The sequence below is a fragment of the Pteropus medius genome, unplaced genomic scaffold (assembly GCF_902729225.1).
Source record: "Pteropus medius unplaced genomic scaffold, Ma_sr-lr_union100, whole genome shotgun sequence".
Classification (NCBI taxonomy): domain Eukaryota; kingdom Metazoa; phylum Chordata; class Mammalia; order Chiroptera; family Pteropodidae; genus Pteropus; species Pteropus medius.
Genome location: NW_024347790.1, coordinates 6894951 through 6914907, shown reverse-complemented (window position 1 = coordinate 6914907; position 19957 = coordinate 6894951). Strand labels below are relative to the sequence as shown.

The 19957-nt window shown below is 34.3% G+C and overlaps 1 protein-coding gene and 1 pseudogene across 22 annotated transcripts in view; one reads left to right on the top strand and one right to left on the bottom strand.

Annotated features, from left to right (window-relative positions):
• The window catches only part of MLLT10 (MLLT10 histone lysine methyltransferase DOT1L cofactor), a 188659-nt gene that overhangs the window by 84503 nt on the left and 84199 nt on the right, over positions 1 to 19957 (bottom strand). For 19 of the 22 annotated variants that reach the window (XR_005656040.1, XM_039877530.1, XM_039877528.1 and 16 more), the window contains 3 exons: positions 19730 to 19833; positions 18330 to 18423; positions 16335 to 16430 (listed from right to left, as the gene is read on the bottom strand). Coding sequence is in view for 21 of the 22 variants with exons in the window: in XM_039877530.1 (XP_039733464.1) it covers positions 16335 to 16430; positions 18330 to 18423; positions 19730 to 19833 (294 nt within the window). In the remaining variant the exon portion in view is untranslated. The remainder of the gene's footprint in view (positions 1 to 16334; positions 16431 to 18329; positions 18424 to 19729; positions 19834 to 19957) is intronic. The other 3 variants (XM_039877537.1, XM_039877539.1, XM_039877540.1) reach the window with 1 other exon arrangement.
• On the top strand, positions 3242 to 3360 carry LOC120614735 (uncharacterized; annotated as a pseudogene).

Genomic DNA, 19957 nt, shown 5'->3' with positions numbered 1-19957 from the left:
TTACAACAAAGGATTTGAGGGAAGTCTATGGGAATGGGTAACAAACATAGTGAGTATATCTTCCGGTCCATTTGGCAGTAAGAGGTCCTTCGTTTTACTGCCTGACAATGCCGAAGCCCAGAGGAGGCAATGGCAGGCTAAGTACTGCAAAATATAGCAGGTCCTCAAATAATGCTGTTTCATTCAACGTTGTTTTCTTATAACATTGATGAGATGCTATAAGAATTTAACTCATTTATATCAATTAGCCTATCGTAAAAACTGTTTTCATTACACACCATTTCACTTAAAGTCACAAAATCTATAGACAGCATTAGGTAAGTACTTACCGTACACTCGAAGAGGGCTGCCCAAAGGATGTTCTGGTGATGGCTAAACCTCCTCCATGGAAGACTTCCCACTAATCTGGCACTTGGCTTCAGTTCCACCCCACAATAATAATAACCAGTACAAGGATTCATCTTTACTGGACAGAAGGTTACAAGCCTTTTCAGATAAATTACAAAGATGCTCATCTATACTGAACATGAAAGGAGGAAAACAAACAAGCAACCACTATGGACATAAATCAGGTAAATCTAAGAATTCTGGTTTGCTTGGGAAATGAGGAGGTGGGGCATACACAGCATGTGAATGAAGAATGGCAACAGCTGGGCTGTCTTACTGCTCAACACCTGCAGTCTATACTGCCAACTTCAAATTCACTTGGAGATGATAGTAAAAGATGTCAGCAGAAGTTTTATTCATTCATTCATTCATTCATTCATTCATTTTACAGTGGCTCCTGGTTATTATATGGCAGCTTTGGTCCTCTCAGGGATATTTCCCAGAGACAGACCAACTCCCATAGGAAATTATAGGGAAGACCCTAAGACTTAGGCTCTTAATGCCCCAGACTGGGTTTACGATACTAATAAAAGCATTTACAGTGTGATAATGGTGATCCATGGTAAAATGAGAAATCTAGATGAATTCTCACAATCACCACTGCCACCCTGAAAACTTCTCCCAGCCCTTAAGAAACTAGCACCTAACTGAAACTGGGTGAAAACTTGAGACATTATCTGAGTAATGGAGTTAGCAGATGTCCCAGATTAAGGAAAGGTCTCCAAAACAGGTCTCTGCTCTATGAGCCAAGATTCAGTCAGCCAGAGATGCAAACTGACTCCTGAGCCAAGGGGTTCCCAGGGCTGAAATAAATGGCATCACCCAAAAGGACGTCATAATATAGAACATTATGAGTGCTGAAAACATGGAAAATTTGGTTGACCCACAAGCAGCCATCATGCCCTTCAAAACTGAAAGTAAATGCAAAGGCATATTTAATGGTGTGGAGCCATTCTCTACTCCCACAGTCCTCAACTTTCTCAGCCTCCTCACCCTTTAGGGTCACCTCGCTTGCTTTAAGAAAAATGACTGGAGATAGGGATGAGGGTTCCTTGACCCTGGGGAGGAATCAATCAATGGTATGCACCTACCCAAGTATGCTGGAGAATCTAGAGAGAGGAGAGACACAAATTTGTAAGACTCTGTAACAATGAGATACCCCAATCACTATCCTACCTGGATCCATGGAAGAAAAAAGCACCAGGAAGCAGTGCACGGATTTACAGTGGAGTAAAGAAGCTAACATGACTTTGTAGGCCAGGCATTTCAGCAAGTAACTGTACTTTTGTTATTGCTTAAACATCTCAAGGTATAGCAGCAATTGATATATCAAGAGTCAGCAAACTATAGCACCCAAGCTAACAATAATTTTCAAATATTTAAAGAGCTGTAAAAAAAATAAAGGAAGAATATTTGACAGAGTGTGTATGAGGTCTTCAAAGACTAAAAGATTAATTATCTGGTTCTTTACAGAAAAGATTTGCAAAACCCTGTGTGGTATACTTATCATTACTAAACCTGTAAGTGCCAAAGGGTATTCTCCCAATCAGAAGGTTCTAATGGAACATACAAATTGCTCTCCAAATCACTTCCTTTCCCTTGGTGGTCCAACAGAAACAGAAGAGAATTACAGAAGTTCAAAGGGAAACCACAACCTTGATTAAGAACTTAAAAGTACCAGGGGTAGTAAGAGATGCAATATCTAAACGCAAAAGCCCTGTAAGGGCAGTGAAGAGAGGTTAACGGAAGTTAGAGGCTTATAGTGAATTATTATTAACTGAGTGTAGTTATAGCCACAGCTATTAGACTAATTCCATTATAGAAACTGATGGCACTTAGTAGATAGTCCTGGACACTACCAATGCCTTCTTTGCCATACCACTCACACCTAAGGATCCATGTCAGTTCATATGTATGTGGCAAGGCCTGCAATAATACAAGTTGTTAATGCTTCCCCAGGAGAATCTGAATTCTCTTGCCATGTCATCATTGGAAGGCAAGTCACGATTTAGTACAAGTGTCTCTCAGCTGATTTCTAAAGCCTTCACTATCAGCTGGTAAGTCAGTAGCATCAGTCTCAACACCTCTCCCAAAGAAATCAGGGAACTATGTTAGTAGATTTACAATGTTGAACCTCTCTCTTCAGACCCTCACCATAAAAAAAGAGGCTGAGCATCTTGTTGCCCTTCTCAGGTATCAGAGGTTCTATGTGACCCACTCTGGCATTCTACTTGCTCTTTGTATCAGCTAATTAACAATAACTGACTTAATGCTCATTATAACTTCTCTCTGCCTGATTAACAAGTATATCCATTTTCAATATTTAATACTAAACCTTCTCCTAAAAATTAGAATTTCTCCCAAATCAGTTCTTAATTACCCTAAAGTTGTCAACAATACTATCTTTATTCCATTATCCCCACACTTCAAACTCTGGGTTCAGGAAAAAAAATGTAAGCATTTCACATGGTTTCGCTGTATTCAAGAAACCATATTAGCCATCATGGGAAGAACAGTAAAGTACAAAAGATAGTGATAACTTTGAGACACAATAGAGCCTGGCATAAGACATATACTGATGACAACTCGTAGTATAAAAATAAAATGAAAAAAATAAGAACATCATGTAAAAGGTATCCAAAGCAAGAGATACAATGTGAGTCATATAAGACGAAGGAGGTCTAGTTTCATTATAAAGCCAAAACTAAGTGCTGAGTTTGAACTGAGATGGAAGAAAGAAAAAACTGAAGGCACTGATGATCAAGAAGATCATTAGTTGACAGAGTAACTGGAGTAAACAGAGTAAAGTGTATTTTTTGTTTGTTTAAAAAAAAAAAAAAACACACAAAGCTTTGTCTATGGCCATGCTACGCTGAACAAGCCCGATCTCATCTGATCTCGGAAGCTAAGCAGGGTTGGGCCTGGTTAGCATTTGGATAGGAGAACACCTAGGAAGACCAAGTGCTGTAGGCGTAAAAAATAGTAAAAAAATAAAATAAAGGATTATAAGCTGACAAGGTCCTTGCAGTCTGTGAGGTCAACCAAGGGTTGCCTCGGGGGGAGGGGGGGTGGGGAGGAAGGAAAACAAAGCTTGTTTGGAGGCAATGGTAGACTATGATTCAAACAAATTGTTTTTCCCTTTTGTTATGTCTAATATGCCAATACCTCAGTCCACGTAAAGTCTCATCACTTAAGTCTACCTGACAACTTTTTTGGTCTTTACTATCAATACAATCTTATTTTGCAAGCTTTTAAAATATTAAAAATTTCATTTATTTGAAACCAATATACATCTTGCCTGACCCATCTCAAATTCTAAATTCACATTTCTAATTGGCTTTAAATGTTTCCCATTCCACCATACCTTAAATCTTATATGACTATTATCAAACTCATTGCCCCTCCTTTTTATAATGTTCACAAGCCAGCTTTTCCTTGAGTCCCTACTTGTACTTATGGTACCATGTTCCTAGTTAAGACAGCCTATAACCATCTGTCACACCTACAATGCACCTTTTGTCCCTTGCCTACCATTACCCACCAGATCCCAGTCCATGTTTTTCCATCGGCACCTTGATTTTATTCCATCAGCACCTTGAATATCATTTCCCATATTCTTCCATGCCTTTAACTATTAAACTCAGTCCAGACTTCATTATTTCTAATCTGATTCAGGCTAACAAGCTTAAGCAGCACAGTATCGTGGTTAAAAGCATGGACTCAATAGCCAGATTACGTGGGTTCACGTTCAGCTCTATTTTACTAACTATATTAGTTTGTGCAAGCTGTTAAACTTCTATGTCACAGTTTTCACATCTGTAAAAAGAAAAATAATATTAGCACCTACCTTAAAAGTTTTCTGTTGAAAATTATATGGGTTATTAGATATAAAGTACTTGGCACAGTGTCTGACACCTAGTAAATACTACACACATTAGTTTATTACTGCTTAGTTGTCATCGTGGTTGTCGTCATCATCATTCTACAAACTGGTCTCCTATTTCAGTCACTCATTAAGTAAACTATTTATTTGGCACATAAGCACTGACAATACAAAGGTGAATAAACTCTAAAAGGCAAATAAGACTTACAAAGAGAATCCCATTGTTTTAATGGGGGAAAAAATATATAAAACAGATAAAGGCTATAAACAGAATTATCAGTCATCACAGTCGTTCTCAAATTCTGTCACCTCATACGCTAGGTGAATAATCTTCCACGTATCATTATTAAATGCAAACTCTTCTTATAGGAATTGTCATAAATGGCCCCAAACCTGTATTTCATGCTTATCCCTATTCCCTTGTCCCACCCTTTCAACAAACTGAACCTTCTCTGTGTTTAAAATATTCTGAACTTTCTAACTTTTGTGCTCTGAAAATATTGTTCATGTTATTGAGAACACTTTCCCCTCATAACTCCTTAAGAAAAACCACTGACAACATTCAGGACTTTCCTTAAATGCCATTTCAACCATTTAGCATCTCCTACTGCCTCACAGGAAGCTTCTACCAAATTTCCACAAGCACTTTATTTTCTTCTCACTGGTCCTATCTCACTGTGATTTACCGGTATATTTATTTTATACATTCAGACTAACCTAAGCTAGTAATACTCAACTTCAGAAACCATTATGACCGTATACTTCTTTAAAAATCAATTGCAGTGACAATGTTTTAAAAAAAAAAAATAGGCCTATACAAGAATTTAGTCATATTAGGTAACTATTCTCTTTCTAAGTAGATTCAGCTAATAATTCAATTAACAATAAATTATTATTACAGCCATAATTTTTTAATCATAAAAACTTTCCAGCCTGTTACCTGAATGAGTTAGTATAAAATAATTCCTTATGTATTATTGGTTGACCTAAAACTTATTAGTGCCCATATTTGAGAGTAACGCACTCCATAATAAAGTACATGGTTAAACAAAATGAGAAATTAAATAAATTTTATAACTTAAACACAAGTAACTCTAATGTTTATCCAGAAAACTACAAACGTGAACAAACAGGCTCTCATTATTTTCTACAGCCATGCCATCCAATATGGTATATACCTGCCTCAGGTGGCTATTAGAAGTGGCTTCTGTATTAAACAACACACTTACAGACCATTTCCATCATTTCAGAAAGTTTTATTGGACAGTGTAGTCTAGAACTTCACACTAGATCAATAAAAATTTATATCTGAATATCCTCTCACTTTTCCTCTACTATAACTATCAGACAGTAATCAGTACACAGTTTATCTGACAATAATCAGTGCCAAGGTGATAAACAAAAAAGTCAAACACCAAGTAACTTATCATAATAAAAGTACAAAACTATGATAGAGAAAAAAATTAGCAATGATGTAGAGCAATTGGAACCTTAGTTGGTGGTTGAGATTGTAAAATGGTATAGCTGCTATGAAAAACAGTACAGCAGTTCTTCAAAAAATTAAACACAGAATGACCATGTGATTTAGCACTCCATTTCTGGGTGTATATCCAAAAGAAGTGAAAGCAGGGTCTTGAAGAGATATTCGTACACCCATATTCATAGCAGCATAATTCACCCCAGCTAAAGAGTAATAGAAACCCAATTGTCCATCAACAGATAAATGAATAAAGCAAAATGTGATATGTATATGCAAAAGATTATTCAACTTTGAAAGGAAAGAAACTCTGACATACGACAGAACATGGATGAACCTTGAGGAAAACATGCTAAGTGAAATGTCAGTCACAAAAAGACAAATACATCCATCCCTCAATTTATGCAGATTGTCAGTTTCATGCATCTTTTTTTTATACAGAAGAAAATCACGTAAAAAGAGTCCACCAGTACAAAAAAAATATTAAATTGGCGATATGAGTGATAAAAATGTTTATTTCACATATTTTCACAAAAAAATGTTATAATGAAAATTCAGAAAACCCAAAACAAATTTTATTCACTATCGGCGTTTGTACCATAATCTAAAGCAATCAATCTTCTCTTTTTAATTGGCACAAAGTAATTATTATCTTAATCACTCAAAATATTTGGAAGTACTACTTCAGTTTCTTATTTATGTTTATGTTTAAAATCTTTTCAAAATTTTAAGGCTCATTGGATGTTTAGTTCAATATCTAGAATTGTAGTTTCCAGTTTCTTGGCCAATTGAAAAGCTTTAATATTTTCTGCAGTGAATAAAACAGGTTCAAGGTCACTGCCGTATTCATCGGCAGGATGGGCTTCAGATATTAAGTAAATTAATTCATCATCAGTTAATTTGTGATCAACCAGCAATTCGTTAATATCATCTACATTCGAATTGCCAAAGCCTTCTTCTTGAAATGTATTTAGTAAATTAATAATGCCAGTTAATCCCTCTTCAATTGTTGGAACCATATTCCCTGGTACAACTGCTTCTGGCCATGCTGCTTTCCAGCAAGCATTTAAAGTTGATGGCTTTATGCCACTCAAAACTAAAACAAAATTTTTAAAATTTTTTTTAATTAAGTTTATTGGGGTAACATTGGTTAATACAATTATATAATTTTCAGGTATACATTATAATTTGACATCTATAATTTCTACTGTGATTACCACCCAGAGTCCAGTTTCCTTCAGTTACCATATATTTGAACCCCTTTACCCACTTCATCCTCCCCCTACCTTCCTAAATTTGATCCCATTTACCCCGTTTACCTCTCCCTTCTTCTCCCACTCCCTACCCTCTGGTAACCACTAGTCCATTGTCTATGTCCCTGAGGCTCTGTCCTGTTCATTTGTTGTAAAGCAATATTCCTGATACAACTTAAAATTGTGTATTTATTATAGGCTTCTGTAATTGTAAGTGATTATCTTCAAGTTTATTAAAAATATCATTAAAACTCGATTTAATATAATTCATCTTAAAGGTGGAAATAATGCCTTGATCTAGAGGCTGGATCGAAGAAGTTGTATTTAGTGGCAAATACACAATTTTTATATTTGGATGACCATGTGCATTATCTAAAAGTAAAAGTACTTTAAAAGGAAGACATTTTTCATTCATATAATTTTCAGCTTCTACAGCAAAACATTTGTAAAACCAGTTCTAAAAAATACTCATGCTTTTTTATTTGTCATCCAATGAAAAGGAAGATCATTAATAATTCTGTTAGCAAGTATTTCTTCTTTGTGCATTGCTGAGTTAAGCTATTTTTTTCTTTTATAGAAAAAAATTTTTTTAATTTATTTTTAATTTTTTTTTTTTGGTGACATTGGTTAATGAAATCCAGTAAGTTTGAGGTGCACAATTTAACAGTAAGGCATATATATATATGGCATATATATATATTGCATTGTGTGTTCTCTTCCCAGTTAGATTTCTTTCTGTCACCACATATTTGACCGCTTTGACCTCATCTACCTCCCTTCTCTCTCCTACCCACTATTCTCTGCTAACTACTTGTCTATTGTCCATGTCCATGAGTCTCTGTTTGTCCTGTTCATTGCTTGCTTCTAGGTTTATATCCCACATATAAGTGATATCATGTGGTTTTCAACTTTTTCAGTCTGGTTTATTTCGCTTAGCATGATTATCTCGAAGTCCATCCACGTTGTCACAAACGGCAGTATTTCATCTCTTCTTATGGCTGAGTAATATTCCACTGTATATGTGTACCACAGCTTCTTTATCTAGTCATCTATTGTAGGACACTTGGGTTGCTTCCATGTCCTGGCCACCGTGAATAATGCTGCTATGAACATCGGTGTCCAAATATCTTTTTGGGTATATGCTTTCAAGTCTTTGAGGTAAATACCCAGTAGAGAGATTGCTGGATCATATGGTAGATCAACTCTTCTTTTTTTGAGGAACCTCTATACTGTTTTCCATAGTGGCTGTACCAATTTGCAGTCCCACTAGCAGTGTATGAGGATTCCTTTTTCTCCGCATCCCCTCCAGCATTTGTTATTACTTGTCCTTTCGATTATAGCTAATCTAACAGGTGTGAGATGGTATCTCATTGTGGTTTTGATTTGCGTTTCTCCAATAGCTAACGATGTTGAGCATCTTTTCAAATATTTGTTGGCCATTGTATGTCCTCTTGAAAGAAATGTCTGTTCAGTTCCTCTGCCCATTTTTTGATTGGATTGTTTGTTGTTGTTGTTATTGAGTTGTATGAGTTCTTTGTATATTTTGGATATTAGGCCCTTATCGGAGGTGTTGCTCGAAAATATATTTTCCCATTTGGATGGCTGTCTCTTTACCTTGTTGACAGTTTCTTTTTCCGAGCAGAAGCTTTTTAGTTTGATGTAGTCCCATTCATTTATTTTTGCTTTTACTCCCCTCGAAGCTGTTATTTTTTAGAAAGAGTAATTGCCAATAATGGAAATGAAAAATAAAGAACCATATAAAATGAGATCACATAAATGGAAATCACACATAAAAAGTCCACATAAACGGGGGGAATATTTACCACATATAAAATAACTCATGTCAAAAAAAAAAATGCCATGTAAATCGAGGGACAGGTGTACTATATCATTCCATTTATGAGGAATCTAGTAGTCGAATTCCTAGAAACAGATAGTGGAATGGCAGGTGCCAGGGGCCGGGGGAAGGGGTAAATGGGGAGTTGCTGTTTAATGGCTAGAGAGTTTGGGTTTTGCAAGATGAAAAGAATTCTGCAGATGGATGGTAGTGATGGGTGCACAACAATATGAATGTATTTAATGCCACTGAACTGTACATTTACAAGTGTTTAAGATAATTTTTGTTATATATGGATTTTTACCATAGTAAAAACATTAGGGGGAAAAACTACTATAGAGAGAACCTTGGAGCCCATGTCATTATCATCTTCATAAGAAAACTACAACAAGCTCAGGAGTGTTAGTGGATGGAGACCTATGTCAAATTGTTTAATTATATACTCTGTCTATATACTACATACTTTCCTTCATTCATTCCTCCACTTAATTGAAATGCTACAACTAAAAGTTTGAGATTGGTTTATTTCTGCTATTGCCCATTTTTAAAGTGGAAAAAAAAATCACTTGCTTTTCAAATAGTTGTTATGACAGGATTTGGTAACAGTGGCCTTTGGAGTGGGGAAAAGAGGTTGGGGGACTCAAGAAAACAGAAGAGGTGGGAGCACCTGATACTCCAAGGGTTAGGCAGGGAGGGCAGTCAGAGGAGCCAGCCTCGGTCAAGCTTTTTCTTCCTACCCTGCAGATCTGGGAAGTGCATCATTCACTTTGGCAGTTGCAGAGTTTGGGAGACTGCTGTGAGGTTTGTGGGGCCCACTAGAAAAAGCAGGCTCCCTCCAAAGCCGAGCCATTGTGCAGCATGTTCTGGGCTTTTCCTAATACAGTACTCCTGCCCTTTATCTGCGATTTCACTCTGATTTCAGTTTCCCAAGACCAATCACAGTCCAAATATATAAAGTGGAAAATTCTCCCCCTCACAAAAAAAAATAATAATAATGAAATCTCACTCCATCCTGCTGTTCCGCCCAGAATATATGAATCAACTCTTTGTAGAGCGTCTCCACGCTGTATATGCTCCCGCCCATCAGTCATTTAGTACCTGTCGAGGTTAACATATTGACTATCAAGGTATCGCAGTACTTATGTTCAAGTAACCTTTATTTTACTTAAGAATGGCCCCAACCCACAAGAATAGTGATGCTAGCTACTTCAATTAGCTTTTCCTCACACCTTTACACTGAAACTCCCCCTCAAAAACTTCTTTAGCATTAAATCTGTAAAAGTTGACATAAGTAGAGCCATTTCAAAATGGAGTAGGAGCTGCCATCCCAGAGGAGCCAAATGCCATCTGCGTCTTATGAACTACTTGAACTGGGCCAGACCTTTGGACTTGGCCAAATCAACATTGTCTTACAAGCCACTGTTTCTAAAGCCAGCAGAAAAGCAGATATCCTGACCACAAGGACTGATAAGTATGAACTCTATCTGAAGAGAGAATTAGTAGCCAATCTGTGTATAGCTAAAGAATAACTTGGTTAGCACCAAGAGGAATTTCTTTCCTCTAGTCTTGTAATTACTCCTTTCCTTTACTCATAAAAACCCGTTCCCCTCATGGCACACAATGCCTTGGCTTAGCAGGATGGAGCCTGCTTTTTGTAGTGGGCCCAACATACCTCACAGCAGTCTCCCAAACTCTGCAACTGCCAAGGTACACAATGCACTTCCCAGGTTTGAGGGTAGGAAGAAAATTTTGACTGAGGCTGGCTCCTCTGATTGCCCTCCCTGCCTAACCCTGTAACTGGGCCACTATTTGGGTTTCTGCCTAAATCTGTGCTCCAAATTTCATTTTTTGACCACCACCCCTCCTCCCACCCCCCAAAAATATGCTTGTTGCCTCTTGTTTTTGGTTTTTAATTTCCAGTTGACAAATCCAAAAGACATGCATTTACCCTTCTATGGTTTGATCTTTCATATGCATCTAACACTGCTGAGCACTGACGCTCCTTACTGAAATATTCACTTCTCCTAGATTCCAAAATACCAGTCTCTCCTAATTTCCTCCTGTAGCTACTGCTTTTGACTTCCTCTGTAGATTCTCCTCTTCCCCATTACTGATGAAGTAAGAAAGGAAAGGGAGGGAAGCCCTAATTTACAGTAGAATGCCAACTAATGGATATAGAAAGAATGGTGGAATTAGAAAATCACGTTGTGTCAAATACTATTTCAGGTATAATCTTCAATGAATGCTAAGACTTGTGAGTGAAAATGTGTTAAGGAACAGTATATTTGCCCAATTCTCAGGGTGTGGTAGTTCCCGATGATATCTGCCCCTAGGTAGTAGTATCCAACCATATTGAACAGGCTGCACTATATAACCAATAGAATATTGCAAAAATGATGGTGTAGTTAAAATGGCAAATGATATTTTACATATATTTTACCACCAAAAAAAGTTTAGGGAAAAAAAAGCATTCAACCAGGGAAAAAAAGAACTTGTGGCATCTGAAGTCAGGGTCACAAAAAATATTGCAGCTTTCACCCTGCTCTCTCTAAGAGTACTCACAGTGGGAAAAGTTAGGTGCCATGTCACAAAGACCCTCAAGCAGCCCTTGGAAAGGTCTGTGCAGAAATAAACTAAAGTTCTTGCTCAGCCAGCACCATCTTTACAGCTATGTGAATAAGCCATCTTGGAAGCATATTCTCAGGTCTTACACCAACATCTTGACTGCAATCTGATGAGAAACCGGAGCTACAAATACCCAGCTAAATCCAAATTCCTGACCTATAGAAACTATGAATCAAAAATATTTACTACAGTGTTAAGCCCCTAAATTTTAGGGTAATTTGTTATGCTAACAATAACAGGTAACAGATACAGATTTTGTTTTGAGAAGTAGGATGCTACCGTAACAACAACAACAAGTTAAAATGAGGGAGTTGCTTGGAATTAAGTGGTGGGCAGAAGCTGGAAGAAGGACTTTCAAAATATGACTGAAAACCTACTTAGCACTGAAGAGATTACTACTCGAAGCCTTATGGCCTTTCAGGAGGCTGCTATGAAATCATATAAGAAAACTGAAAAAAAAATAATTGAAAATTAGAGGAAAGGGGGTTCCTATGTAACTGAAAGTTTAGTAACATTGTTGCTTATGATGACACAAAAAATAGAAAATATATTTAATGAACTACATGATTTAACTAAAGAGATTTTCTAGGTAATATGTTGAAGGTACAGTCTGATTTTTTGCTATTTATAGTATACAGTAGGAATACAGATAAACAAATTAGAACTATTGACAAAAAGGAACCAAGACTTGCTGGTTTTTAGAATTCCTAGTCTCCCCAGAGATCAAACAACGCTAACAGTAAGGAGTGGTTTTCAGGTGAAGGTAAGAGCTAGGCCACTGTCAGAAACCACTGTACAAAGAGTAAAACAAAGGTGTGGCTGTCAAACCCACTGTTAAGATCTAAGACAAAGACTAAAACAGGGGTTCAAAGATGTCAAGGCCATGAAAGACATGAATGAGGAAGCAATCCAGACCAGGAACAACTGAAGAGACAGGACAACGACTAAATGCAAAGTGTGATCCTGGGTTGGATCCTGAACCAGTAAAAAGGTTCCCCCCCTTTTAGTGTGGAGGACATTAGTGGGTGAAATCTGAATATGATCTGTAGATCAGCTAATAATTCTGTAACAATGTTAATTTACTGATTTTGATAATTGTACTGTAAGAATGTAGGATTTTAATCATATTTATTAAAACTACACACTAAAGTACTTAGGCTAAAGGGCCTTATATTTGTAATTCACTTTCTAATGGTTTAGAAAAGATGGGGGAAAGAAGGTAAAGAGAGATGGAAAGACAGCAAGGGGGTAGAGAAGACATGATAAATTAGCTAACATGACAAAATGTTAACATTTTGGGAATCTGGTTGAATAGTATAGAAAAACAATGTGCAGTATTCTGTAACTTTTCTCCAAGTCTAAAATTATTGCAAAATCAAAAGTTGAAAATTTCAATCCCTCTGGCTGGCTGCCCCAAGATGAAGGGTAAAACTAGCATTTCTTATAAAACTCCTCATGAACTGGTGGTCCCTTCTTAAGTAAATAGTCTCATTTCAAGTCACTCTTCAGCCCCACCAAACACACACCCCAGACATTCTAAATTGTTTCTAAAAAGCCCTGCTGTCTCTTAACTCTATGCACATGTAAAGGCTTAAAGCTTTAACTTGAGTGGAAGATTTCCAAAAGCAAAGTACACAAAAAAAGGAAGAGGATGACAGGTAACTCTCAATGCTAAAAACTTTTTTAAAAGATATAGAGAAGTAATGACAACTCTGTGACTGAGAGTTTTATTATTCCTCTGAGGGCCACAGAAGTAGCCCAGTTCTACTCATCTAAGAGATGAGTAGTCCTAAACAAAAGTGAATTCCAGTTTATCCCTGAGGTTCACAAAACACTAACAAAAAAGCCTATCTCCCACAAACCCCCCCACCATATCTTAAGAGTGTTCACATTGGCAACAGCTCCTCTATCTGTTGCCAGCTATTAATAACAGAATAGAACTAAGGGCAAGTGAGGGGGCTGGGGGAAGGGGGAGGGGAACAAACCCCTCTAGCTGTACTAGGGGACAGATGGATTCCTGGCACACCTGAATGGAACTGAATGCATTTCCATATAACATTGTCACTTACGGTGACTTGGCCAATGCAAAGTATTATAAGCATAGTACTATGCTTTTGATACATTACGGATTAGTTAGTACTGATGAGCGGGAAGAGAATGAGTCTAAGGATCAAATGAATTGGCACAAGAGTACCTCAATTCAATAAAATAACCAATGATTTCTAAATAAACGATGTACAACTTAGCCTTTAGAAAAAAATCCTTTCTGAACTCGGAGCCTCCCAATACAACCACATGTTAATACATATGACACAACTCTGCATTTCCTAACCCTTGCCCTAACATCTCACTCTATGGCGGTGCTTCTGTAAACATAAGAACGCTAGGCTTAAAAGAAAATTCTATTATACAATGAACCTTAACAGTAATAGTTATAGAAGATAATCTTCTTAAATAATAATTTATGATTCAAAATGTTTCATCATTGAATTAAACTTCTCCTATACATAGCTTTAACATGTACTGCAAACATGTACTTTGGTTCCTTTAAAAATATATGCCAATTTTTCCATTTTTATAGAAATTGTCTCTTATTCGAAGTCATATCTCACCATTAACTTTTCTCCTCTCCTTGCTAGCATTTTGCAGTTAATATCTAACCAATATTAATATATCTTAGCCACACAGAAATTCTCTGAAAAGCAAAAAAGCTATGCATTTATTTATTTTATTTTCATTATTTAAAAAGTTATCTTATAAATTATTGATTTCATTTTTAAATAAGTGATTTGGATAGCACAGTATTTAGCATTAAATATTCTTTATCATCACTTACTTATGGTTTAAATGTTATTTTCAAATATGTGCCAGAATGAAGGCAGATAAAAGAATTCAAAAGGAAAGTCCCTCTAAAATCTTATGAACAATATGACCAAAATTTAGCTCATAATATACTGTATTTTAAAATACTAAAATCTAAATTAATTATAAATGCTATATTTCAATGCAACATTTATAACATAAGTATAGTTTTGAGACAACCATTCTGGATGTTAAAATATTAAAAGAGGAGAGGAAGGACAGAGAGAAAAATAAGCTATAACACCCAATCTTTTCAGCTATAATATCACTTAACATCATAACATGATAAAAAAAAAGTCCCTTCCCAGATATTACCATGGCAAGCAAACAAGTCTAACAGTAACAATGAATTTAGAGTATGTTTACCTCACAGCCTTTACACATTATTAGAAAATCTGAATTACAAAAAATACACAAATGGATTTTGATAACAAAATCAAGTTGTATGAAACTTATGTATGCTAAAAGTAAAAATCAAATATTTACACACTAATGAAAATGCCAATTGCTAAAATTTAAAGCTAAATAAATTTAACTTAATACAATGTTTTTTAATCTAGTATTCAACAAGAGTGAAAAAACTCTAAAAATCCAATTCATTCTTAGGTAAAAAAATAAAGTTATCAGCACTGTTTATTTATAAAACATCATACTACATTTAATAATTGTCCTTTAAAAATAACATGATGGGGCATATATTAAGATAAATATGATAATCTAGTAAACACTTCTTTAAACAAGAAATGACTATCAGAAGAACATCATTGGTAAGACTACCCTCTTTACAATTTATAATGAGCCCTACCTAAGAATCCTTTGTTCATAGATTAAAAAGCTTAAATAAAATCTCACAGTGCTTCTTACTAAAAGCATTAATTAAACCAAATCTGCCATTCTTGAATCAGCAATCCAAATAATAGACGCACAACAGAACCCTACAATTGACATCACCACAAAACCACCTCAATTAAAGAAACCAAAATAAATATGTATACTTGCTGCCTAAGATCTACAAAAAAATTATATAAATCTAACCAGTGCTCTAAAGGTGAATATACAGTTCTAATTATTGTTTTACTCATAATTGACAAATTAATCTCAAAATTAAAAACTTAAGCTTTTAAAATGTTTACCTTGAAAAAAAGTCACAAACATAAATTCAAACCAAATTTGTTTTTAAATAACATTAGTATTTCAATCACCTTCCCAAATCCTAAGTATTTATAAATATGAAAATGTTAGGTAACTTAGTTTTTAACACAATCTGTAGAAATATTTTACAAACTGGTTTATATAAACTGTTTAGAGTAATATTCTTTTCTAATTGAAAATGTACTTTGTATCCTCACTTTGTTTAAAAGCAATTCACTCTTTTTTATGTTGGCCGTATATCCTATAAGTGTTTCCACAGTACTATTAGTTTCCTAAAAATTACTCATTTCCTTTAAAATAAGTAAAAATGTAAGCAGAAAACAGGTAAGTCAGAAGATGAAAGATTAGTATTAGGCAAGCTTTTAGTGTTTTAATCAAAAGACAAAATATTCTCAAACAAATGGTATGATATTTGGCAATTAAAAAAATAATAACCTATTACCACTACTGGGAGAAAAAAACAGTCAAGAATATATAGTCCTTCCAAGTTGTTCTATTATAAAGAAAAAAAACTGATGAGATTTTTACTTACATGTGAAATAATCAGTTAATAATATATAGCAACAAACTATTACTGCTGAAGTCACCTAAAGATTTCACAAGATGACCACAGTAACACATGCAAGAAATCTCTCATGTTTTCAATCAAGTTGTATTTCAAATTTTCAGTTGAAATGGGTACAACCATAGTCACAAATATGGCATTATTTTAGACCTACTATTTGACTTAATACTCTATTAGTCAAAAATTTTCAGTATTTCAATGTCTCCATTCAGCTATCAAGAAATTAATTTTATCTAAAAAAATAAAAAGAGAAAAAATCTATTAAGTCGATGTGCAACAACAAATCCACTTACTTTTTTCTCTTTCTCATGATGTTTATCCTGAGAGTGAGAGGAAGAATCACTTAAACTTTGATCATATGACCTATTAGATCCCCGTTTGCTCTTTTTCTAAAAAAGAAAATATATATACATATATGTATATGTATATAAAACTTTTTAAATCATCTTTTTGTTAGGCTTAAACCAATTCAAGAGTGAAGTACTTTAAAATGTCTACTGAAATTAAAAAAAAAAGCCTCACTATTTTAAACTATATAATCCATTTTAGACACCATCCAACATTGTCTATTGCATTATAAAGAAAAAGCTAACCCTAAATTTAACATTAATGCCATATTTTCAAACATTTATTGAAATGTGTGAAGATAGACTATATTTCCAAACAAGCAGTAGCTTATTTGTCACTTTATCACAAAACCATCCGTTAAAGAAATCAACTATAATTTTCAATGGCTGGTTTAAAAAAGAAGTTTCAACCAAAATAGAGACTGCCATATTGAAAAAGGATGCCAAGACTAGAAGAAAAGAAAAGAAAATATTTAAAGAGTTACTTTATGCTACTAGGAAAAGCAAGAAGCCTTTAAATCTCATACAGTATTAAGGCATAGTTTTCTAAAAACTTGTTTCTGCAGGTAAGAAAAAAATTAAAGGAAATGTCAGTATTAGACCCATGCATTTTTCAAAGCATTATTAAAAGTATTACATATTTAAAATACTTACACAATTTCATAATAAAGTATGATGGTGACAGTTACTTGAAGTGTTTAAAACTTGGTGGTACCATAACTAATTAATTTGAACTAGACAAAAATGACTATAAAAGACACTCAAACTCATGTAAATGTTGAGCTTATACAATCTTATTAAATTACTAAAAAGACTTTTTCCCCCCAACTAGCAAATGAGAGAACAGCATGTCAATAACTAGCAATGAGAAAATTCTATTTACATAAACTTCAAAAAATCCATTTTCATTATTTCTATAGTTTATCATTTAGAAAATAAAAATTCCAATATGCTTTGAACATCTAAGAATCAAATTCTTCAATTTTACTATCTCAAAATTTCTCTTAAAACACTTTAATAATATTCATTATGCCATTAAAGTAAATCAGTCTTCAATATCAAACAATATATATAAGTATTTTATATGCATGAATCAGAATACTGGAGTTATAGGCTGTTCATTTCAAGAGAAAGGAGCCCTAATGATATTATTTTTTAAAAAATGAAGGAAGAGACGGAGGGCAAGAGCGAGCCCCATCCACAAGAAAAAGTTAACAAAAAATTTTAAAATAATTTTTTTTAATGACACTAAAGAAAAACAAAGAAGCCTTAAACTTACAGTATACAAATCTGATTGTTATCAATGACACCTGAGAAACACACATGGGACATTAAAGAAATATAGCTCCTTTGAGGAATATAGACACAAAATATGTAATAGCTAATCAAATATGACTAACTCAATCACCCATGCTGCTATGTAACAGTAAAGACTGATCAAATCTAAAATATTTCTGAAGTTATATTTAAATATCTTTTTATCTAAATCTTTAAGTTAAATAACTGCCCTGTTTCAGTTTTACTATCTCCTAGTAAATAAAAATAAAGAAATGAGTAATAATAATAAACCAAAAAGATGAGAAACAAATGATAGAGAATCACAAAATATATAATCAAATGTCAAAAATCAAATTAAAAGTAGTGTTGAATTATAAAGTTCTTTAAACATTTGTTTTCCCTACAAAATATATACCAACATTTACTATTAACTATTAAGACATATTCTAAATTAGAACATTTTAGAATATTCACCTTTATAAATGAACTGAAGCAAAGCAAAATCTTTAAAACTTACTAGAGTTTTAATGCCCAACAAAAAACATGCTAAGTAAACAGTCTTAAGCAAAAATTCAAAGGAAAAGAATAGCTATTATGCCTTTTTTATAAAAGAGTCACCTCTATTGTAAAAACTAATCACTTATTTTAATATTAAATTCTTACCAGCTTACTAAAATGGTATTTACAGTAGCCACAGTATTGGACGTTATCTGCGCCATTACCTTCTTCTTCACAAAGTAGCCCGGCAAATTGAGCACTGAAAAAAAAGCCAATTATGTCAACAAAATTTCAATCCAGAGTGAGTGAGTGAGTGAGTGAGTGTGTGTGTGTGTGTGTGTGTGTGTGTGTGTGTGTAAACTGAAATTCACTTCCAAGTATGCAAGGTTTTTAAGAAAACTTTAGATCTTCTAAGAGAAAAAGGGAATATAAAAGGCTCCTTTCTGGCTGTGACCAGTACGTTTCACCCCAATCTGTGACTGATATGTTTTTAAAGTTATATATTTATGATTTAATATAAACTTTTCATCCATCTCTAACAAGAATGAAGATTTATACATGTTTTACATCACAAAAGAGACACTGGATTTCTTTAAGAGACACCCATCAATAATTAACATTTCATTTTACTTTTTCGATCTGTACCAATAGAAAGGCCAAGGCCTCTAAAAGGGCTGAAATGACGTGTAACGTTTTTGCCTATGGATGGATGCTTCAAGTCACAGCACAGCACAGCAAAGTAAGAAAACACAAGCTGTGTTTTTCAGTCAAAAATAATGCAAGAAATGGAATTGAAATCTAAAGTTATGGTATTTATATTTTTAAAAAACACAAAGTGCTAAAGTTAATAATCATCTTCTCAATCTGATCTTCCACTTTTAACATTCCAAAATTACAGTATTAACATATATCTCATACTCAAAAAAGGGACTTTCATCTCTAGAAAATTAAGTACGGTATTAAGAGAATTTACAAAAAACAAAAATCTTTTCCATTCCCCAAAAGTAATTTAAAATGGACTTCATAAATCCACACAGAAAGAGCTATTAGGTATAGACTGATTCTTAAAATAAGTAAACAGATTATTCCCAGACTTTTGTTTTGAACCACTGTCTATTGTGTTGAATTTTTTTAGGATAATTTTTGCTCTTGAAATTTTATGCTGAAAAAATATCTATGTAACTTTTTAAGATATAATCACTATAAAACTAAGAATGATGATGGTGATTGCTGTTTTTCTCCCTTGAAACGGACAGCAAAGAAACACTATCATTCATTATACCCTTACTAATATTTCAGACACTGCACTAAATTCACCTATATCAGCTTTTTAATCCTGTTAAGAAATCGAAGAGTAGGTAAACACCACCAATATTTTAAACAAAATGAAACTGAATAAAGACATGAGAACCAGAGTGAAAATTCACCCTGGTAAATATGTTCAATTATTAGAATTATCTTTATTACGAACAAGTAAATCTAAACAATTAAATTTACTGTAACCAATACTTAATTTAAAAGGTATTCCTCATTTCAGTTCTGTACGAGAATGGAAATATACTTACCATGTCACATGGAAAGCCTGTCTACATCCGTGTTTATTACATGTCATGCACGCACCAGTGGCTGCTTTGCTTTCTCTTCCTTGTTCATCACAAATGTAGCAAGTCTTAGGGTAGAGAAACGAAAAGAAAAATGAAATAAACCCTTGCAAGTGCTTTACAGGAATCTGAGTTTTATACTTATCTTCTGAAGTCAAGACCAGGTTTACTATTTAATCTACTTCAATTCAT